The 16,586-nt window shown below is 42.0% G+C and overlaps 1 protein-coding gene across 9 annotated transcripts in view; it reads left to right on the top strand.

Annotated features, from left to right (window-relative positions):
• AKAP13 (A-kinase anchoring protein 13) overlaps positions 1 to 16,586 on the top strand; it is a 344,114-nt gene that overhangs the window by 297,219 nt on the left and 30,309 nt on the right. For all 9 annotated transcript variants that reach the window (XM_027083133.1, XM_027083132.1, XM_027083131.1 and 6 more), the window contains 2 exons: positions 11,560 to 11,627; positions 13,786 to 13,852. In XM_027083133.1, coding sequence (XP_026938934.1) covers positions 11,560 to 11,627; positions 13,786 to 13,852 — 135 coding nt within the window. The remainder of the gene's footprint in view (positions 1 to 11,559; positions 11,628 to 13,785; positions 13,853 to 16,586) is intronic.

The raw sequence follows: 16,586 nt of genomic DNA, 5'->3' as shown, positions 1-16,586 counted from the left end.
ATATTTGACATGTAACATTGTGTAAACTTAAAGAATGCAGAGCATTAATTTGATGCATTTATATATTGTAATCTGATTGCCATTGTAGCCGTATTTAGCACCTCTATCACATCACATGATGATCCTTTCTTCTTAGTGGTTGGAATATGTAATTAGAGGCACCTTTCTCAAGTTGCTTATTACACAGTCGCTTATAAGAAGAGTTCTCGGGACTTCCCTGGTGGTGCAGTGGTTAAGAATCTACCTGCCAATGCAGGGGACACGGGTTCAAGCCCTGGTCCGGGAAGATCCCACATGCCGCAGAGCAACTGAGCCCGTGTGCCACAACTACTGAGCCTGTGCTCTAGAGCCCGTGAGCAACAACTACTGAAGCCCGCGTGCCTAGGGCCCATGCTCTGCAACAAGAGAAGCCACCGCAGTGAGAAGCCCGTGCACCACAATGAAGAGTAGCCCGTTCGCCGCAACTAGAGAAAGCCCCGCACACAGCAAAGACCCAGTGCAGCCAAAAAATAAATAAAGAAGAGTTCTCAAGGTATAATCCTTGGTACTTACTCGTTGCAGCATTATTCATATTGTGGAAAATTTTAAAGGAACTAAATGTCCAACAGTAAAATATAATTTATTCATCAGGTGGAATATTAGGCCAATAGTAAAAATAGAATAGATCAAAGGTCGGCAAGCTTTTTCTGTGAAGGAACTGATAGTAAGTACATTAGGCTCTGCAGACTATTAGGTGTCTGTGGTGACTACCCTACGCAGCTCTTGCAGCACAAAAGCAGCCATAGACAAGACATAAATGTGACTATGTTCCAATAAGTCTGTATTTACAAAACAGATGTGGGCTGACTTCGGCCCCCAGGCCACGGTTTGCCAGCCACTGGGATAGCTCTGCAAGTACAGACAGATTTCCAAGACATTTTGATAACTTGAGAGGCAATAAATAGAACTGTATGTATGATCCCAATTTATAGAAAGCAGATAAGTAAACAGTAATTGTTTATGTAGATGTATAAGAATATCTAAAAGGATATACACCAAACTGTTAACAATTTGTAAAAGAGGTTAGGAGAGGAGAGATTGAAGGGGACTAAGTTTTTATTTTATACTTTTGTGTTTGAATTTTTTAAGACTGTACTTAAATATTGTTCCTCTGAGTAAAAAAAATGTAAACATCAGATCATTGGTAGTTTCAGAGGTTTTTCTGGTTGTCAGCTGGTCTCTGATGAAAGAGCAAAATATGTTGATGTTGTATGAAGAACTTAATGACAAAGAGCAAAATGATCTCTGGAAAGCAGTCAGCCTGACAGAAGACCTACGGAAATTGCTCTGTATAGCACCAGCATGAATAAGAAGCAGTATCGTTGATTCCACCAACTCTCAGTTCTGAGTTGTGAAGTGAAATATTATCAGAAGGTTTAGGGACAAAAGAGAGAGAAAATCTTGTTTGAGGACCCAAAGAATCCTTTTCTTTGTGCTATAGAGGACCATAGGTTTGTGGTTATAGTGAGTGGATGACTCTTTCCATGACTAGCTCCAGGTAACTTTTCAATTTAAATGCAGGCTGGAAAAAGTCTAATGTATGTCAGTGTATGAAACATCTTATCATTGTCATTGATTTTTGAGTATACATTGTTTCCAGGTTAAAAGAGTTGAATTATACTCTCCTTGACTGTATCGTTAGTCTGTGTTAGACTACAGTGACTACTGAACCCGCAACTGACATATGATTGATTTGTCAGGTAGCAAAAATACCCACTATGATGTAGGAGAACACACCTCTTTTAACCAGGCATCCTAAACCCAGTTTTGTTTTTTTCATACCTTTCCCTGTGAAACATAAATAGAAATTCTCTTTTATTGGACTCACTTGATGATGAAATACAGCTAGGGCACCTCAGACTGTTGAACCGCTTTATGCTGTCAGTATAGCTTGTGGCAGAACTCCCCCTGGAGAGGACACCTGGCGTACCTTTTGGAAACTTCTATGGCCCAAGGATACCAGAGCAACCCATGGAGAATCACTTGTGTGGGGTCTGGTACTGATGAGGAAAAAACAGACTTAAGAGGTTTGAGGGGGCTTCCCTGGTGGCGCAGTGGTTGAGAGTCCGCCTGCTGATGCAGGGGACACAGGTTCGTGCCCCAGTCCAGGAAGATCCCACATGCTGCGGAGCGGCTGGCCCCGTGAGCCATGGCCGCTGAGCCTGCGCATCTGGAGCCTGTGCTCCACAACGGGAGAGGCCACAACAGTGAGAGGCCCACGTACCGCAAAAAAAAAAAAAAGAAAAAAAGGTTTGAGGGCTTCCCTGGTGGCGCAGTGGTTAAGAATCCGCCTGCCATTTCAGGGGACACGGGTTCAAGCCCTGGTCCAGGAAGATCCCACATGCCGCGGAGCAACTAAGCCCATGCGCCACAACTAGTGAGCCCGCGCGCCTAGAGCCCTGTGCTCCGCAACAAGAGAAGGCATCACAATGAGAAGCCCACACACTGCAACGAAGAGTAGCCCCTGCTTGCCGCAACTAGAGGAAAGCCTGCACGCAGCAACGAAGACCCAATGCAGCAAAAAATAAAATAAATTAATTAAAAAAAAAAAAAAGTTTTGAGACTTGTAGACTAAACTTCTCAGCCACACATCTGTGTAGTAATTAAATAGTTTGGTAGATAGGACAGTGGTTTTCAGAATGTTTTTTGTGGAACTGGTGTTTTGGAAGTTCCAGATTTTTGGATTTAAACTAATTTAAAACGTACTTAAAAATATACATGCTCAAAAGTGTAACGAAATTTTAACATCAGCATATTAACTGTAGCTGTCAGTCTACCTACTTGTTTGGATTTTTCCTTCCATCTCGAATTAATTGAAGAACGTAATATAATTGCAAGGCAAGCCATTTTTTTTAACTGCTAATATTTGTACCAGCTTATCTATGAAAATGAAGATATTCTCTATGTTATGTATGCAAAACTAAATACAGACATAAATTAGATGCTGAGGTAGTTATGTGAATTCCAAGTATAATATGCACCTGATTTCTCATTTTTGGATCCATCAAAACAAGTTCATTTTCTCTTTTATTGACTTCAAACGCAAATGTTAAAATTATAGTTCAAATATCTGTACTAAGTATTTTATGTATTTGATAGCACACAATATAACAATATTTTATGTAAGACGTTTTAAAAGTAGAAAATCAGTAAAAATAGGTCGACTACTAGTTTTACGCTAACAGTGTTTATAATAAGTAGGATGGGGGTTTTTTGGTTTAATTCGTAATTTTTAATGTTAAGTCACCTCAGGTGTCTATTTCTTTTGGAAGCAGATTATTTCACTTGAGTCCAGTGTGTCATCACAAGAGTCTTTTCTGTTTGGAGAATCAGTCTGGGGGAGGAAGTATAGTCATCATGTCCTCTGCCAGTGGTTCTTTGATTTATGGAAATCACTTGGTCAAACTGAAAATGTCACAAATTATCTTAGTTCTACCCGCTTAGCAAAACAAGGAAGAAAAGTTAATGTTTCTCAGTTTAAACTGAAAGAATCAAGGGACTTCCCTGAAGGTCCAGTGGTTAAGACTCTGTGCTTCCAGTGCAGGGGACATGGGTTCAATCCCTGGTTGGGGAACTAAGATCCCACATGCCATGTGGTGTGGCCAAAAAAATTATTTTTAATAAAATTTAAAATAAATAAATAAACAGAGAATCAGACAGCAAAAAGGAACTGTTTGATAGGGCCTGATTATTACTCTACTATGCACCTAAGGTGCAAAAATACATTTTTAGTTTAAATACCACCCCACCTCAGAATCTTAGGGGCTGCCTATCTCAACTGTACCTTTGCAGTCCGCTCCAGAGGTAATGTTGAAATAAGCTCGACATTTAGTGGTGGCATTAAGGTCTGTTTGTTGACAGGTTGCTGCCTGCCACATAAAAAAAGGGGAAAAAAAATCAAGGCTTGAAAGCAAAGGAACAACATGTAGTCATCTTCCCAAAGGAACAAAAGTAATGGGCTGGTTCTCTCCAGCTTCCTGAAGAACAGTGTCTGCAGTGCATGTTTGTGTGTGTGAAGCACCATCTGTAACCTTGGCAGGAAGTGGAAAATATGAGTAATTTGGGGACTCAGAATCTCTTTTCCCCCCTCCCTCCATCCCCTCTCATGTCCAGGATCTTCCCAGGGGTCTCAGGAAACATAGCATCCCTCCAGTTCATTGAACTCCCGGGAAACCCTTGTGCTCTTAGCCTCCCTTTTTTGGTTTAACATTAACCCTGTTTGCTGACCCTGGAGCCTCAGACCCCAAGTGGCTGCTCAGTCAGTTTTGACTCGTGGTTTAGAGAGATCAGCCGCACGGTTCATCATGGTTTTGTGTGACGATGGCTGATGTTGATCTTTGCCTGTCTCTCAAATGTCTTTATTCACTTTAATATATCTTTTTGCATGCAAATATTAAGAGATACAGCAGGATAGAATTTTTAAAACAAATCAGCATCTCTTCACCCCGGTAGAACACACCTGGAGCGGTCTGAAGTCAAGTCGTGGTGAAAGCTGAGTCCCTTAGGTGGAAATGGTCAGGATCACAAGATGCTAGAACTAGCAGGGAGCAGTAGCGAAGCCTCCCTGTAGCTCCCCTGAAGTCCGCTCCTGGAAAACAGGCAAATGGTGGCAGCAGGGGCTGAAGCCCCTTGTCGGGACTGCTTCAGAGTAATTTAAGTTATGAGAAACTTGACAGGGTTGTGTGTGTGGTTGGTTTGTTTGTTTTAAACTCAGCCAAAACTCTACCCTTATTTTAGGATTTCAGTGACTTTAATGGAGAAAGGAGAAGAGCGTCTTTCCAGTTCTCACTTCTTGTAGTTATGTAAAGCTTCCCTTGAATAATCAGCTGTTCTTTCCAGCTGCCACAGATAAGTTGGTCTTTGGAATGCTTGGTGTGGAGTCTTTCAGAGTATGGAATTCGTTCTGTTCGGGGTTTTTTGGAGATTGCCAGTGGTTCTGTTTTGTTTGCTTTAAACAGATGTAAAATGATATTGAGATTATTGTGGATTTATTTTCTGTTGTGTTAGCAGCTTCTGAGTACTTTTGTGGTAGGTTGGTTCTCTTGATTAAAAAAATAAACAAGTAGACCAGCTGCAATCTAAGTAGGAAACATAAGAGTTTAGAATGTGTGTGACAGTTGGATTCAGCTTTAGATTTTATCCGGGAAGACAGCTCTCTAGATAGGCAGTTTTCTTGTATTTAGAATTCATTGCTTAGATAGTAAAATACATATATCTGATTAAGGAAAAGAAGTTCGTTTAGGGAAAAGGAAGGTGAAAGAGCCTGAGCAATAAAGTCAATTCTTATCCAAACAGAGCAGTTTCATTTTGGTTTTTGTTTGTTTGTTTACCAGTGTTCTTCTGAAAACTGCTGCTAGGTGAGCACTTCAGCTAAGATGATTTGGGTCATTTGTGGCTTTCCTCTTGTCCTGTACATCAGCATTGTGGTTATTACACTAACTACCAAGAATATCTTACAAGGCTTTTGTATCTACACCCTGTCAGTCCAGACCAGGCAGTGTCTCACACTCCCCAAAGAATTTAAACAAGAAGTTGTGGAAATAATTTTGGAGCGTGTATTTCTAAATTGTTGGTATTTAAATGTTTTTTTGTTGTTCTGTTTGAGTTATCTTGGTTAGGGTTGACACAATAGGAAGCAGTTGCACCTTTCTCTCCTTAAAGTTAAAAAACTCTCCAATGTTTATCCTTAAGAAGGGTCAGAGAATTTTCCCCAGATGGATTTTGCTGCTCAGACCTGTCTCTAGGAGGAGCTCTTCAGCACATCGCCCACTGGACTGAAGTGGCAGAAGAGCCCTTCCTTCAGGTCCCCAACACAACTCAAGGTGAATCCTTCCCTTAACAGGGAGGCCTGGAAAATGCCATGCTGTAATTTCAATTTGGCATGGCCACTCCTCTTACCCTTCTTAATGCTGATTTTCTTAAGCCAGTCTCTCTAACGGGTTGTTTGATTTTTCTGCTGAAAGAGAGTGTAGAGTATATAACAGTTCACCAAAGATCTGGTGGCAGAGGTTAAAAAAAAATGCAGCAACAAATAGATGATAGCTCCCAGTCATGTGGGTTTTCCTTCATATCCTTTTGTTTGATGCCTCCTTGTAGCAAGAAAAGAAGTTGAAGGCTGGGCTGTTTGCTTTTAAGTTCAGAGGAGTCTAATTAAGGGTCAGCTCTGTTCCCATAAATCACTGTGCCAAGACCCTTTTGAAGAACTTTATAGAATGAAAGTATATTGCTTACTGCTATCAGGAAATCTTTTTGAAAAATAAATAAAAGGCCAAATAATTCTTTGATCTCCCTAACAACATGGTATAGTCTGTGGCAGAGAGCTTGTAAGTGTATTAGATTTGTCTTCGATTCTTAAGTTCTCAGTAATTGTCTGTTTTCCAAAACAGAGGTTTTAACTACATGACTTTGGCTGATGTCAGTGGGGCGGAAGTTGCTAAACCACCCACGTATACCACTAAAACCATTGCCATGAACTGAGTCCAGGACAGCCTGCTGACAAGTAGAGTAGTTTCCAAGTAGGTACTTGAGTAAGTTAAGCAGACATCTATGCAAACTGTTTATCTCTAAGACTTGTGACCATGTTAATGAAGTATATTAAAATTTTCAGCTGGGTTGTGGGTTTGGGGACATGTCTCAGTTAACTAAAGTGGATTTGTATGAAAATTTGTTTACCAGAAAAGTGCATTTTAAATATTACTTCTGCTTTTATGATTCATCAATTGCAGTTGTCTTTTAAATCTCAAACACTGGCCTGAGAACTTGAATATTGCCAAAGTCTGTTTAAAAGTGATTGTACCTTTCCCATTGTTTAATTCTCTATAGGGTGATGGAACTGATGGGGAGGAAAGAAACAGGAAGAATGCAACTTGAAAGCAAGTTCTGTCCACGGTGTACTAGTTGGTCATTTTTGTAGATCAGAATTAGTGGCAAGTTCTCAAGCAAATCCACCACCCTGTGTTGCCCATCCATGCCTAAAATATCGATTTTCATTACAGCAAAGGAGAAAATGCTGTTTTTTAACTGGAATATAAGATAATAAAATCTAATTGAAAATTGTTTTATATTTGTTTTAAAAGATAAGCAAATGCAGGGAACTTTGAAGGAATTAGAATTTGGGTTTTAAAAAAGAACACACTAATATAAAATAGTGCATGGATAACATAACCAACACCTATGTGCCCATTACTCAAGATGAAAAAAAAGTAACATTTTGTCATATTACTTTAGATTATTTTTCAGTTTTGAAGAAATAAACCATTATAGTTAAGGTTGAATTCCCCTGTTTCCCTGCCTAATCCCATTCCTCTTCCTTCCTCCCCAAGACAAACACTATCATGAATTCAGTGTGTATGAAGCCAGTGTTTTATAACTATCTTATATATAAATAATATTAAAAATGTTTTTTTTGTTTTTAGTTTATTTAAGTGGTACCATACAGTGTATCTCATTCTGTAACTTGCTTTATTCTCCTCAGCATCATATTTGGGGGATCCAAACAGGGTATTGAAACACATGGATCTAGATTATTGACTTCTAACTCTTATATGGTATTTCAGTTTTGAATATATCAAATCTGTTCCACTACTAAGTCATTTGGGTTATTTCCAATTTCTGTCTGTTACAGTGCCGCGGGGAACATCCTTAATTGTACTTGTGTGTATCACCATGCTATATACCAAGAAGGGAATTGCTAATTCATTGTGTGAGCACGTTTTTACCTTTACTAGATGTTGCCAAATTACTTTCCAAAATGGATGTACCGTCCATCGGCAGATGATGCGAGCTCCTGCATCACCATATCCTCACCAGTACCTAGAACTGGCAGACTTTTATTTTGGCCAATCTGGTTGGATGTGAAATGATATTTCTATGTTGTTTGAGCTTGCATTTCTCTAATTTCTAGAGAGCTTGAGCACCATTTTGTGTTTTTTGTGACTTGCCTGTTCATAGTCTTTGTATTGTTTTTCTGTTTGGTTCTTTGTCTTATTGTTTTATGAGGAGTTTTAAACATTTTTAAGATGGTGTTGTTGGATATGGCACTACCTTTAATTCCATTTCAAAATGTGGGCTTTTTTTGTCCATGATAGGAATTCATTAGTTTTCCTCATATTCTTATCACCCATGTTTTAAAGTATATTTTGTTTAAGTAAAATGGAGTGAAGAAGAGGTTCTCCTAGGGTACCTAGGCAAGACTCGAGAGGGTAAGGAAGAATGGGATTAAAGAAGATGTATATGAAAGACAGAGGGAAAAGATAGGGAGGGGAGCTGGAAAGCCTGTGCATGAGAAAGAGATGATGGATCAATAAGACCACTCCGTGGTCCCAGGCATCTGTGTAGCAGGGGAGGGGAGACATGTACCCTGAGTAAGGATAGTGGGGCCGATACGGGGGGGAAAACACGTTCTGTCTTACTAGAAGATGAATATAGATATTTGCCTTAACTACTTTGTTATACTTCATGCTGTGGGTCTAGCAGCTTGGAGCTCACCTGCCCACCCCTCTCCCTCCTTCAGACATCTAGTGCTTACTGTGGGCCTGAGGCTGAGGCTAGGGATATAAAATTTAGAAAGACAGAGTTAGACTCCCTCCAGGAGTTTTCTGCCCAGTGGAAGAGTATGGCCATCACAGTACAGTACTATAACAGAGGCAAGCATGGAATTCCAGAAACATAGAGGTGGGGAGTCTTATCTTCCCTGCGAGAGTCAGAGCTGAGTCCTGCCAACCTAGTCATGGAAGGAACAGAGGGAAAGGGACACAAGTACAGGAAACAGTTTGTTCAGAGCTCAGAGGTGTGACAGAACATGGCAAGGGGCTAGAAATGTATACAGCACGTGATGGGCCATGTCAAGCTAAGTAAGAAGTTTGGGCTTTATCCTAAAGATGATGGGGAGCCATTAAAAAAGTTTCTGAGAAGTGAGAGGCAAAAAGTTTTGAATACAAATCAATCAAGGCAAACGGTCCAGCCCACCTGTTGCCTCTTTGAGTCTTTCTGGAAGACCATTGGCTAGTGGGGCTTAAAGTCTTTAGCCAAAGTTCACCAAGTCTAGATCCTGGAATATGAATTACATTGCCTGATGTATAGAAGGGCATAACAGCATTGGCATCTCAGAGTTATGTGGATTTCTATTTGTGATTCTGCTTTTTTCTCTGAGTAGTAAGACGATTTCTTTATCAAAATGTATCCTTATTTTCAAGTAGCAGAGAACTAGACAATTTAATGAGGGCCAGTGGTTTCCGGTCCTTGAGAAAAATATCCTCAAAATGTTTCCTTTTGCTGATTAGAATGAGTCACTCCCCAGGGGTCTCTTTCTGCAGAGCCTTCCTTGTGCCCAGAAAGGGATGTTGCTGAGAAACCCTGGCATTAATATTCAATGATACATAACCCTTTTTTAGCTGCTGACTTCTGGAACAGTTTCACTTCCTATGTGGAAATGGTCATGATCCCAAACAGTAGGAATTGCAGGGAGCATCCATACAGCTCCCTTGCAGTCTTCTCCCGGAGAAGAAAACAATGGAAATAAGAATAGAGCTGTGACTGAGATAAAGCCTTCCAGGTTTTTTCCTCTTGTTGATTCCCTGAGTGAGCCTTTCCCAGGAGAGTCTCTCCTCATGCTGCCGTTGGTAAATGGATGTCTCTTCTGATTGTTTAACATCAGAAAAATGACCAGACAGTGAATTTCCCTTGGGGTGGAGCTAGAAGAGCTTAGCTAGATAGAAGGCTTGGTAGGCCTGAGAGTAAAAGGCCCAGAATACTTCACCCCACCCCACTTCCAGACAAGTTCCCGCTCTGAGCCATCCTGTCAACAAAAGTAGAGTTGCTCCCTATCGCCTCTTTTAAGTGGAACTTCCCCTAACCATGCTCTGAAGGATGGGTCTGTCCTAGTGATAATTCAGATGACTAAGTTGAAAACTCTTCTGCAACATGAACCTTATAGAACAATCTAGTGGATTTACTTGGAAAATTATCTCTTTCTTCAAGAGATGTAGCATAAGGAGTCTTATAGGATCACAGAGAAAAGGAACTTGGGGGAAGATGTGGTACTTCCTTTCATTTTATAGGTCTGAGGAAACTGAGGCCTCTAGAGAAGGAACTTGCATAGGGTAACATTAACTAATTAGGAGAGCCAGGACCTAAATCACATTTAGTGTGATGGTGGTTCTTCTAGTACTCCTTTTAGTGTTGATAAGATATTTGACATACTGTAATCTAGGTTGTGTCAGGGCACTTGGCTTTTGGATAAAATAGACATAAGATCTCCAACAGACGTTTGAGTAGGTGGCATGAGCCAGGCATTATGCTAGGGAGACCTAATTAAGGATTCGGCAGTAGATGAAGGGACCTTACCCTAGAGGAGCGCTCAGTGGAGGAGAAAACCATAAGATTATCCAACGCATTGTGACTGGTGGTGTTAGGGAAGAGACCTGTGAACCCAGTAGGCATTGAGGAAGGAATGGGGAAAAGCGTCTGGGGTTCTGGCAGTCTCCATTCTAGTATCCTCGTAATCCGTACGTAGGAACCAGGAGAGCATCCTGGCCCATGATTCGTGGGTTACCATAGGCAGTACCCGTGGTGCTTCCCAAATCAGGGTGTGAAGTGTTGCCTGATGGGTGGTATGTGTTGATTTTCTCAGGCAGTCCTTCCCTGAAGAGATGCTCATCATGGGGTGTCCCCACAGACAGCCCTTGTATTTGTTTTACTTCACCTCTGGCCTCCTGGCACCATTCTTATGACATCATAGAAGCAGTACAAGCTGATGATGACCCTATTGTGAGGCACAGAGGGTGGGGTTCTTACATCAGTGGCCCTTGTGGGCCAAGGAGTGAGAAGTAAGAGTTGAAATAAACTCGTGTCCTTGCAGGATTATGGGCTGTGCTTCATCTTGCAGTAAATCTCTGTTCATCATTCAAGAAGTCTCCCACTTTCTCTTGAGTCAGGGCTCCCAGAGGTGCTTTAGGGTGGTTCTGATGACCTTTCTTCTGCAGCTGTTGACTCGCTCGGGGTGTTGCAAAAAGTTCAGGGTAGTTAGGTTTGCAAGTCGAAGGTCATAAACAGGTAGATTTTCAGATTCACATTCCACCTTTGACACAGCCATCACAGATTTCATAGCCCCTGTTAAGGGGCTGTATTTATGTATTATTTGTGGGTGTTACTCAAGGTATATGTAAATGTCTATATATGTAAATACATACCATTTATGTCTTATTTGTGACTTAGACCTACATATTGACAGCAGATGCTTTCACTTTTAGTTTTGTAGCCTCTCAGCTTCCTGCCCGAGAAGTTTCAGATTTCTAGTTTTTATTAATCAGAAATCACATCTGCTCTTGTTTCTCCTCCTCCAAATGACATCGCATGCCTGCTTCCTAGAAGAGGGCTGCAATCTGTAATTTCGGCTAGTCACGTTCTGACATGTGAGCGACTTCACCTGGCAGTCTGTCGGTTGCTGTGCCAATGGAAAATCAGTCTGGGGGATCTGTTTGCTGTGTATTAACGTCACCTGGGGTTTTGCTCTCTTTTCAGATTGTGGTGCTTTTGTCCACAAAGGCTGTAGAGAATGTCTGGCCTCCTGTGCAAAGGTCAAAATGAAGGTAAGACATTTCTGGCTAAACCAATAAAATCATCAGAGTTGGGAGATTTGGGGTTGTAGTTTTTGTTTATTTTCATCATTTTGATGAAATGACTACTTTGAGACTCAAATAACCAAAAATGATTTTTCTCTTCTTAACACACTCGGGAATTTGTGGCTTTTGGAAGGTAAAATGCTTTCAGAACTGCTCCATGTTAAATGCACATTTCTCTGTGATTTTAATGTGTGTCGCCGTTGAAGTGGTTTTCTTCTTAACTGTGTCTGCAGACCTCCTCTGCCTTTCACACACCTGGCTTCCTTCTTCAGGACCATGAGGGCAGCAGGTGGAAATCAGGGGCTCTGACATGCTGATGGGCTGGGGAGTGTCAGGGTTAAACGGGCCTGTGTGGCAGCACTTTTCTCCACAGGCTTGTGTGGATCACATGACAGGAGCAGGAAGTGTGTGATGGTACGTGCTCTGAGTATGCAGCTGTGTGGTAACAGGCACTGCATATCAGAGCCCTTAAGGAAGAGTATGGGGCTGGGGGCAGATGGGCGTTTAGGCGGCCTGTGTGGTTTTCAGTGTTGTAGTCACTCATGAATGTCTTCGTTCCTTGTCAGAAGAGTGCTCTCCAGCTCCATCTACACAAATGCTCAGCATGCTGTCTGCTTCCAGTAACCAAACGCATTTATCTAGTGCAGTGGCCTCCAACTGGAGTGTGCATTAGAATCACCTTGGGGGCTTGTTATAAGACGACACTGGGCCCCACTCCCAGAGTTTCCAATTTGGCGGGTGGGGAGGGGCCAGGAACTTGCCTTTCTAATAAGTTCCCAGATGATGCTAATACTGCTAGTCTGAGGACCACACTTGGAGAAGCACTGAACTCTAGTGTAAAGATGACAGACCTCTGTACCCCAGATCTTATTCAGTCCATGGACATAAATTTTGTTTGGTTCATGGAGTAATTTTTTTTATTTGAGTTAGTGTATCTATTGAAAAATCGTATTTCACACCAATTTGGATTTCTGATTTCTCCTGAAGAGATGGAAGATCTCACAGCCCTGGTATTTCCCCTTACCCAGCATTCCCAATTCCCACCTTGCTCTTTTTCTTTTTTTTCCATAGTACTTACCACCTTCTTAGGGTCTACTTAACACACTGTATGTATTATTGTATTACATTTACTTTTTATGATCTGTACCTTCCCCCCACTAGAATGTTAGCACTAAACTTGCCAGGCAGTCTGAAGTCAGGACTGTTTGATCCATCGATAGCTCCTAAGCACGTAGAACAGTATCTGGCCTGTAGTTCCTTAAATGTTAGAGAGGTGGGTGGTGGGTGGTAATCCACTGGGGCTGAGTGGCTGCCGCCTCCTCTAGACAAGATGTACAAGCCCCAGACTGCCACTCCCCCCCTCCTCCAACTCTCCTCTGTCCTTTGTTACCTGCCTGACCCCACAGGCATTTGAGTTTGTGATCTCTGGTAAGACTGCTGTTACGGTGAATGTGCTATAGAGAAGAAGAATGATAGGGATACAGCATATCCCATGGAAAAGAATGTAACCTGAAAGGGGGAGTTTCATTTTAAATGGACCCTTTTTCACTAATGATTTATCTCAGACTAATTGCTTCAGTCTGTAATTTCTCACAGTGTCTCTGTTCCATGCTACAACAAAGGTCTTAAAATTAGCACTTTACCTAAGAATTATTTTACACCTTATAAATGCGAGTCACTGGAGAAATAGAAACGAAAAGGGCACAGATGCCGCTCTTAAAGGAGCCAGCATTCTGGTGGGGAAGATGGACAAGCAGACGATGACCATAAGTAAGGAAAAAGCTAGGCGGGGGCACATGCAGGATCCTGAGGGGTGCCAGTCCCTGCCTCGGGTGAGGAGAAGAAAGAAGCTAACAGACGGCTCTACCAAGGAGGGATTATCTTCAAATAGAAGAATGCCATGCCTGTGACGGTGAAGAGAGCATTCCAGGCAGAAGAGACGGCATTTGCAGGATCAGAGCGCTTGGCGGGTTCAGAGGAGACCCAGAGTGGGTGGCTGTAGCTAGGCCTAGGGTGCTGGGGACCGTTGGCAGGAACAGAGCGGGGAAGTAGGAGCAGAAACTTGAAACTTGACAGAAGATAAATTGTAAATGCAGTGTTCACTCAGGCTTTCTTTTCCTTTCAGCAGCCCAAAGGGAGCCTTCAAGCACATGACACATCTTCGCTGCCCACGGTCATTATGAGAAACAAGTGTAAGTAGCTCAGCCCACCTCTCATGATTCCTTTTCGCCTCTCTGGTTCAGGACTTACCCATACTTCTGTAGTATTTATTTGTTATTCTTAAGCAAGATTTGAATACCTATTTTGAATACTTAGAGAAGGCTGCAGTTTCATTGACCAAAAGCTTACCATTCTACCATCAAACTCTCTGGAAGGTTCTAGAATAGTGTGTGTCTTAGCTTAAAAGGCAGCACCTTAGCCCTGTGTGTCTTGAAATTTCTCTTGCGTGAGTCGACAGTGAAACTTGCTTTTAGCAGCGTTACAGTTGCATCAAATGAGATCTTGCTTCTTAAACTTCTTGACAAACTGTGGAGTTACGAAAATAGTTCTTTTTTTCCCCAAGGACTTCAGTGGTACACAAATTGGGTAACTCACACCTCTCCCATTCACATCAACCTGTCTTCTCCAGTCTGTGCAAAGCTTCACTTTGGTTTTACTTAATATTTTCCCCTTTTCATTCTTCATTCCCTATCTCATTCCTTTCCCTTCCTCAGCACGCACTGCAGTATATTTAATGTAAACCTCTCTGATCTGCCGTATCTTTAGACATATGTGTACCTCTGGAAATATCACTTATGATTTTGTGCGTTAAATTTAAATTAGATGATATGACTTGCTTATCCATTCTGCTGGGTTTTTTTCCACTCAATATGGTTTTGAGATCTATGCGTGTTACTATATGTAAGCTGTTGTCTCAGATCGCTGCATGTGTTCTTTCATAAATATATATACCACATTTTAATTATCAGTTCCCCCAAAGACAGTTGTCTGAGTTGTTTCCAACTCCTGCCATAAAGATGCAGTAATGAATATCACCTAAATTTGCTCTATGGGAGCCCATGTGAAACTTACCCTCAGGCCGTGTTTTCAAAGTGTAGATCCTGGATCAATTAGGAGTGCCAATTCTTGGGCCCTACCCAGACCTACTACCTCAGAGATTCCAGAGGCGGAGCCCAGTGATCTGTGTTTTAGTAGCTGCTCCAGGTGATGGTGATGCACACACTCGAGCTTGAGGACCACTGCTCTGTGCCCGACGGCTCTGAGTGCTTCCAGATGGCCCCGGAATGGCTGTAGAGACTGTGCCACCAGGAGGGTGTGGAGTCCCTTTAGCTAGAAGTCCAATTATTGCCCGTCTTTGCATGTGGATTCCTAGAAGAAAAGTTGTGCCAGACTGTCACCCACTGTAACCAGTGATCCAACCCATTCCAACACCTTTTACAAGTCTAATCTTCCTTAAACTTTTGTTCTGTGACATTATCCCTTATTTCAGAAACCTTTTTTTTCTTTCAAATCAGATAAAATAGCATTTTTCCCAAAAAATACCTATTATGTCTGACCCCCACGTGTATTCTTATTCCCGTTTTCCCCTTTTGATTCCTGAGGTAACGTAGCGGTAAGAGTACAGCTTGTGGATTCAAGTTGGATGGGTTTGAGTCCCAGCATCCCACTTAACAGCCGTGTAACCTCGGACATTTACTAAATCCCCTGTACGTCATTTTCCTCCTCTGTGAAAGGATGGTAATAGTATCAGCCGGTGGTCATCGGGTTTAAGTGAGATCACACCAATGAAGTACTTGGTGAGAGGCCTCCTTCAGTGTTTGCTTTCACCACTACCATCACCATCACAAATAAGGATGCTGAGGCTCAGAGAGTAGTTAGCAACTTCCCTGAGTGCAGTGGATTGGTTTCAACAAGGGAAAGTTGTTGTTTGCACCCCCCTACGCTGCCTTTTAGATGCAGGTTGTTCTTTATAATTTTCAGGGCTCTGCATGATGTGACATCGTTCTGCTTCTCAGGCCGTTTCACTGATCCCTTATATACACCCCTCTACTTACTTCCTCTTCTGCTTGTTATCTCCCTTTCACATTAATAGAGTGTTTCTGCCTTCCTTCATGCAGTTCTCCTCATCAGAATGTCCTCTTTTTCTGCTGACTTACCCACATCCTACTGTTCTTCAAGAACCGGTGTTTCTTCCTCCATCAGATTTTATCTGCTCAGCAGCTTCCCTCCTGAGACACTGAGGATGTGCTCCAGGCTCTTGAACACTTGAGCATATTCTCTTCCCTGCCAGTTGCCCTTCTTCCCTGTTGCTGTGGGACCCACATCTCCTAGTTTCCTGTGTGCTTCCTGCAGGAAGGGTCTGGTCGTGTTATAGGGTAGCATGTTTCTGGTGTTTATTATATCACCTTCTTCTAAATAGAATTTGAATTGGAAATTAATGGTTTTATTAATTTTATTAAGTCAGAAACATCCTGTAATACTGTGAAGCCATAACAACTGCCCCAGTCTTATTTCCTTCAGCTCCTGATGCTCCTGGGGATGGACAGGTAATGCAGCAGTTTAGTTAGCTACCAAGGAGAAATAATTTGCTACCCAGATGGCAGTGTGACTACTTTTGCATGAAATTAGACCTCCAGTTTCTTCTTTGGTCAAGTTCAAGAGAAATATGCAGGATGAGGACAAATTAGCTATGTGACATCAAACACATGTTGCATTTTCCTCATCTGTAAATTAAAGGAATTGGTCAAAACCTGTGTTCTCAGACATTGTACAGAAGAGTCTCTTGGGGAGCTGGTAAATGTGTAGGCTCCCAGGTCCCACCCGCACAGGACGAGGAGGGCTGGGAATTTGCGTATCTAACCAGCCCCTGACACGTTTCTTGGTAGGTCCTCCCAAAGAACACCAGCCTCAGTTATCTCTGAGGCT

This window comes from Aethalodelphis obliquidens, unplaced genomic scaffold (genome assembly GCF_003676395.1).
Source record: "Aethalodelphis obliquidens isolate GAN/ISIS:26980383/991018 unplaced genomic scaffold, ASM367639v1 scaffold49, whole genome shotgun sequence".
In the NCBI taxonomy this organism is placed as follows: domain Eukaryota; kingdom Metazoa; phylum Chordata; class Mammalia; order Artiodactyla; family Delphinidae; genus Aethalodelphis; species Aethalodelphis obliquidens.
Note: the sequence above shows the minus strand (reverse complement) of the source record. Positions and strands in the feature narration are given on the sequence as shown.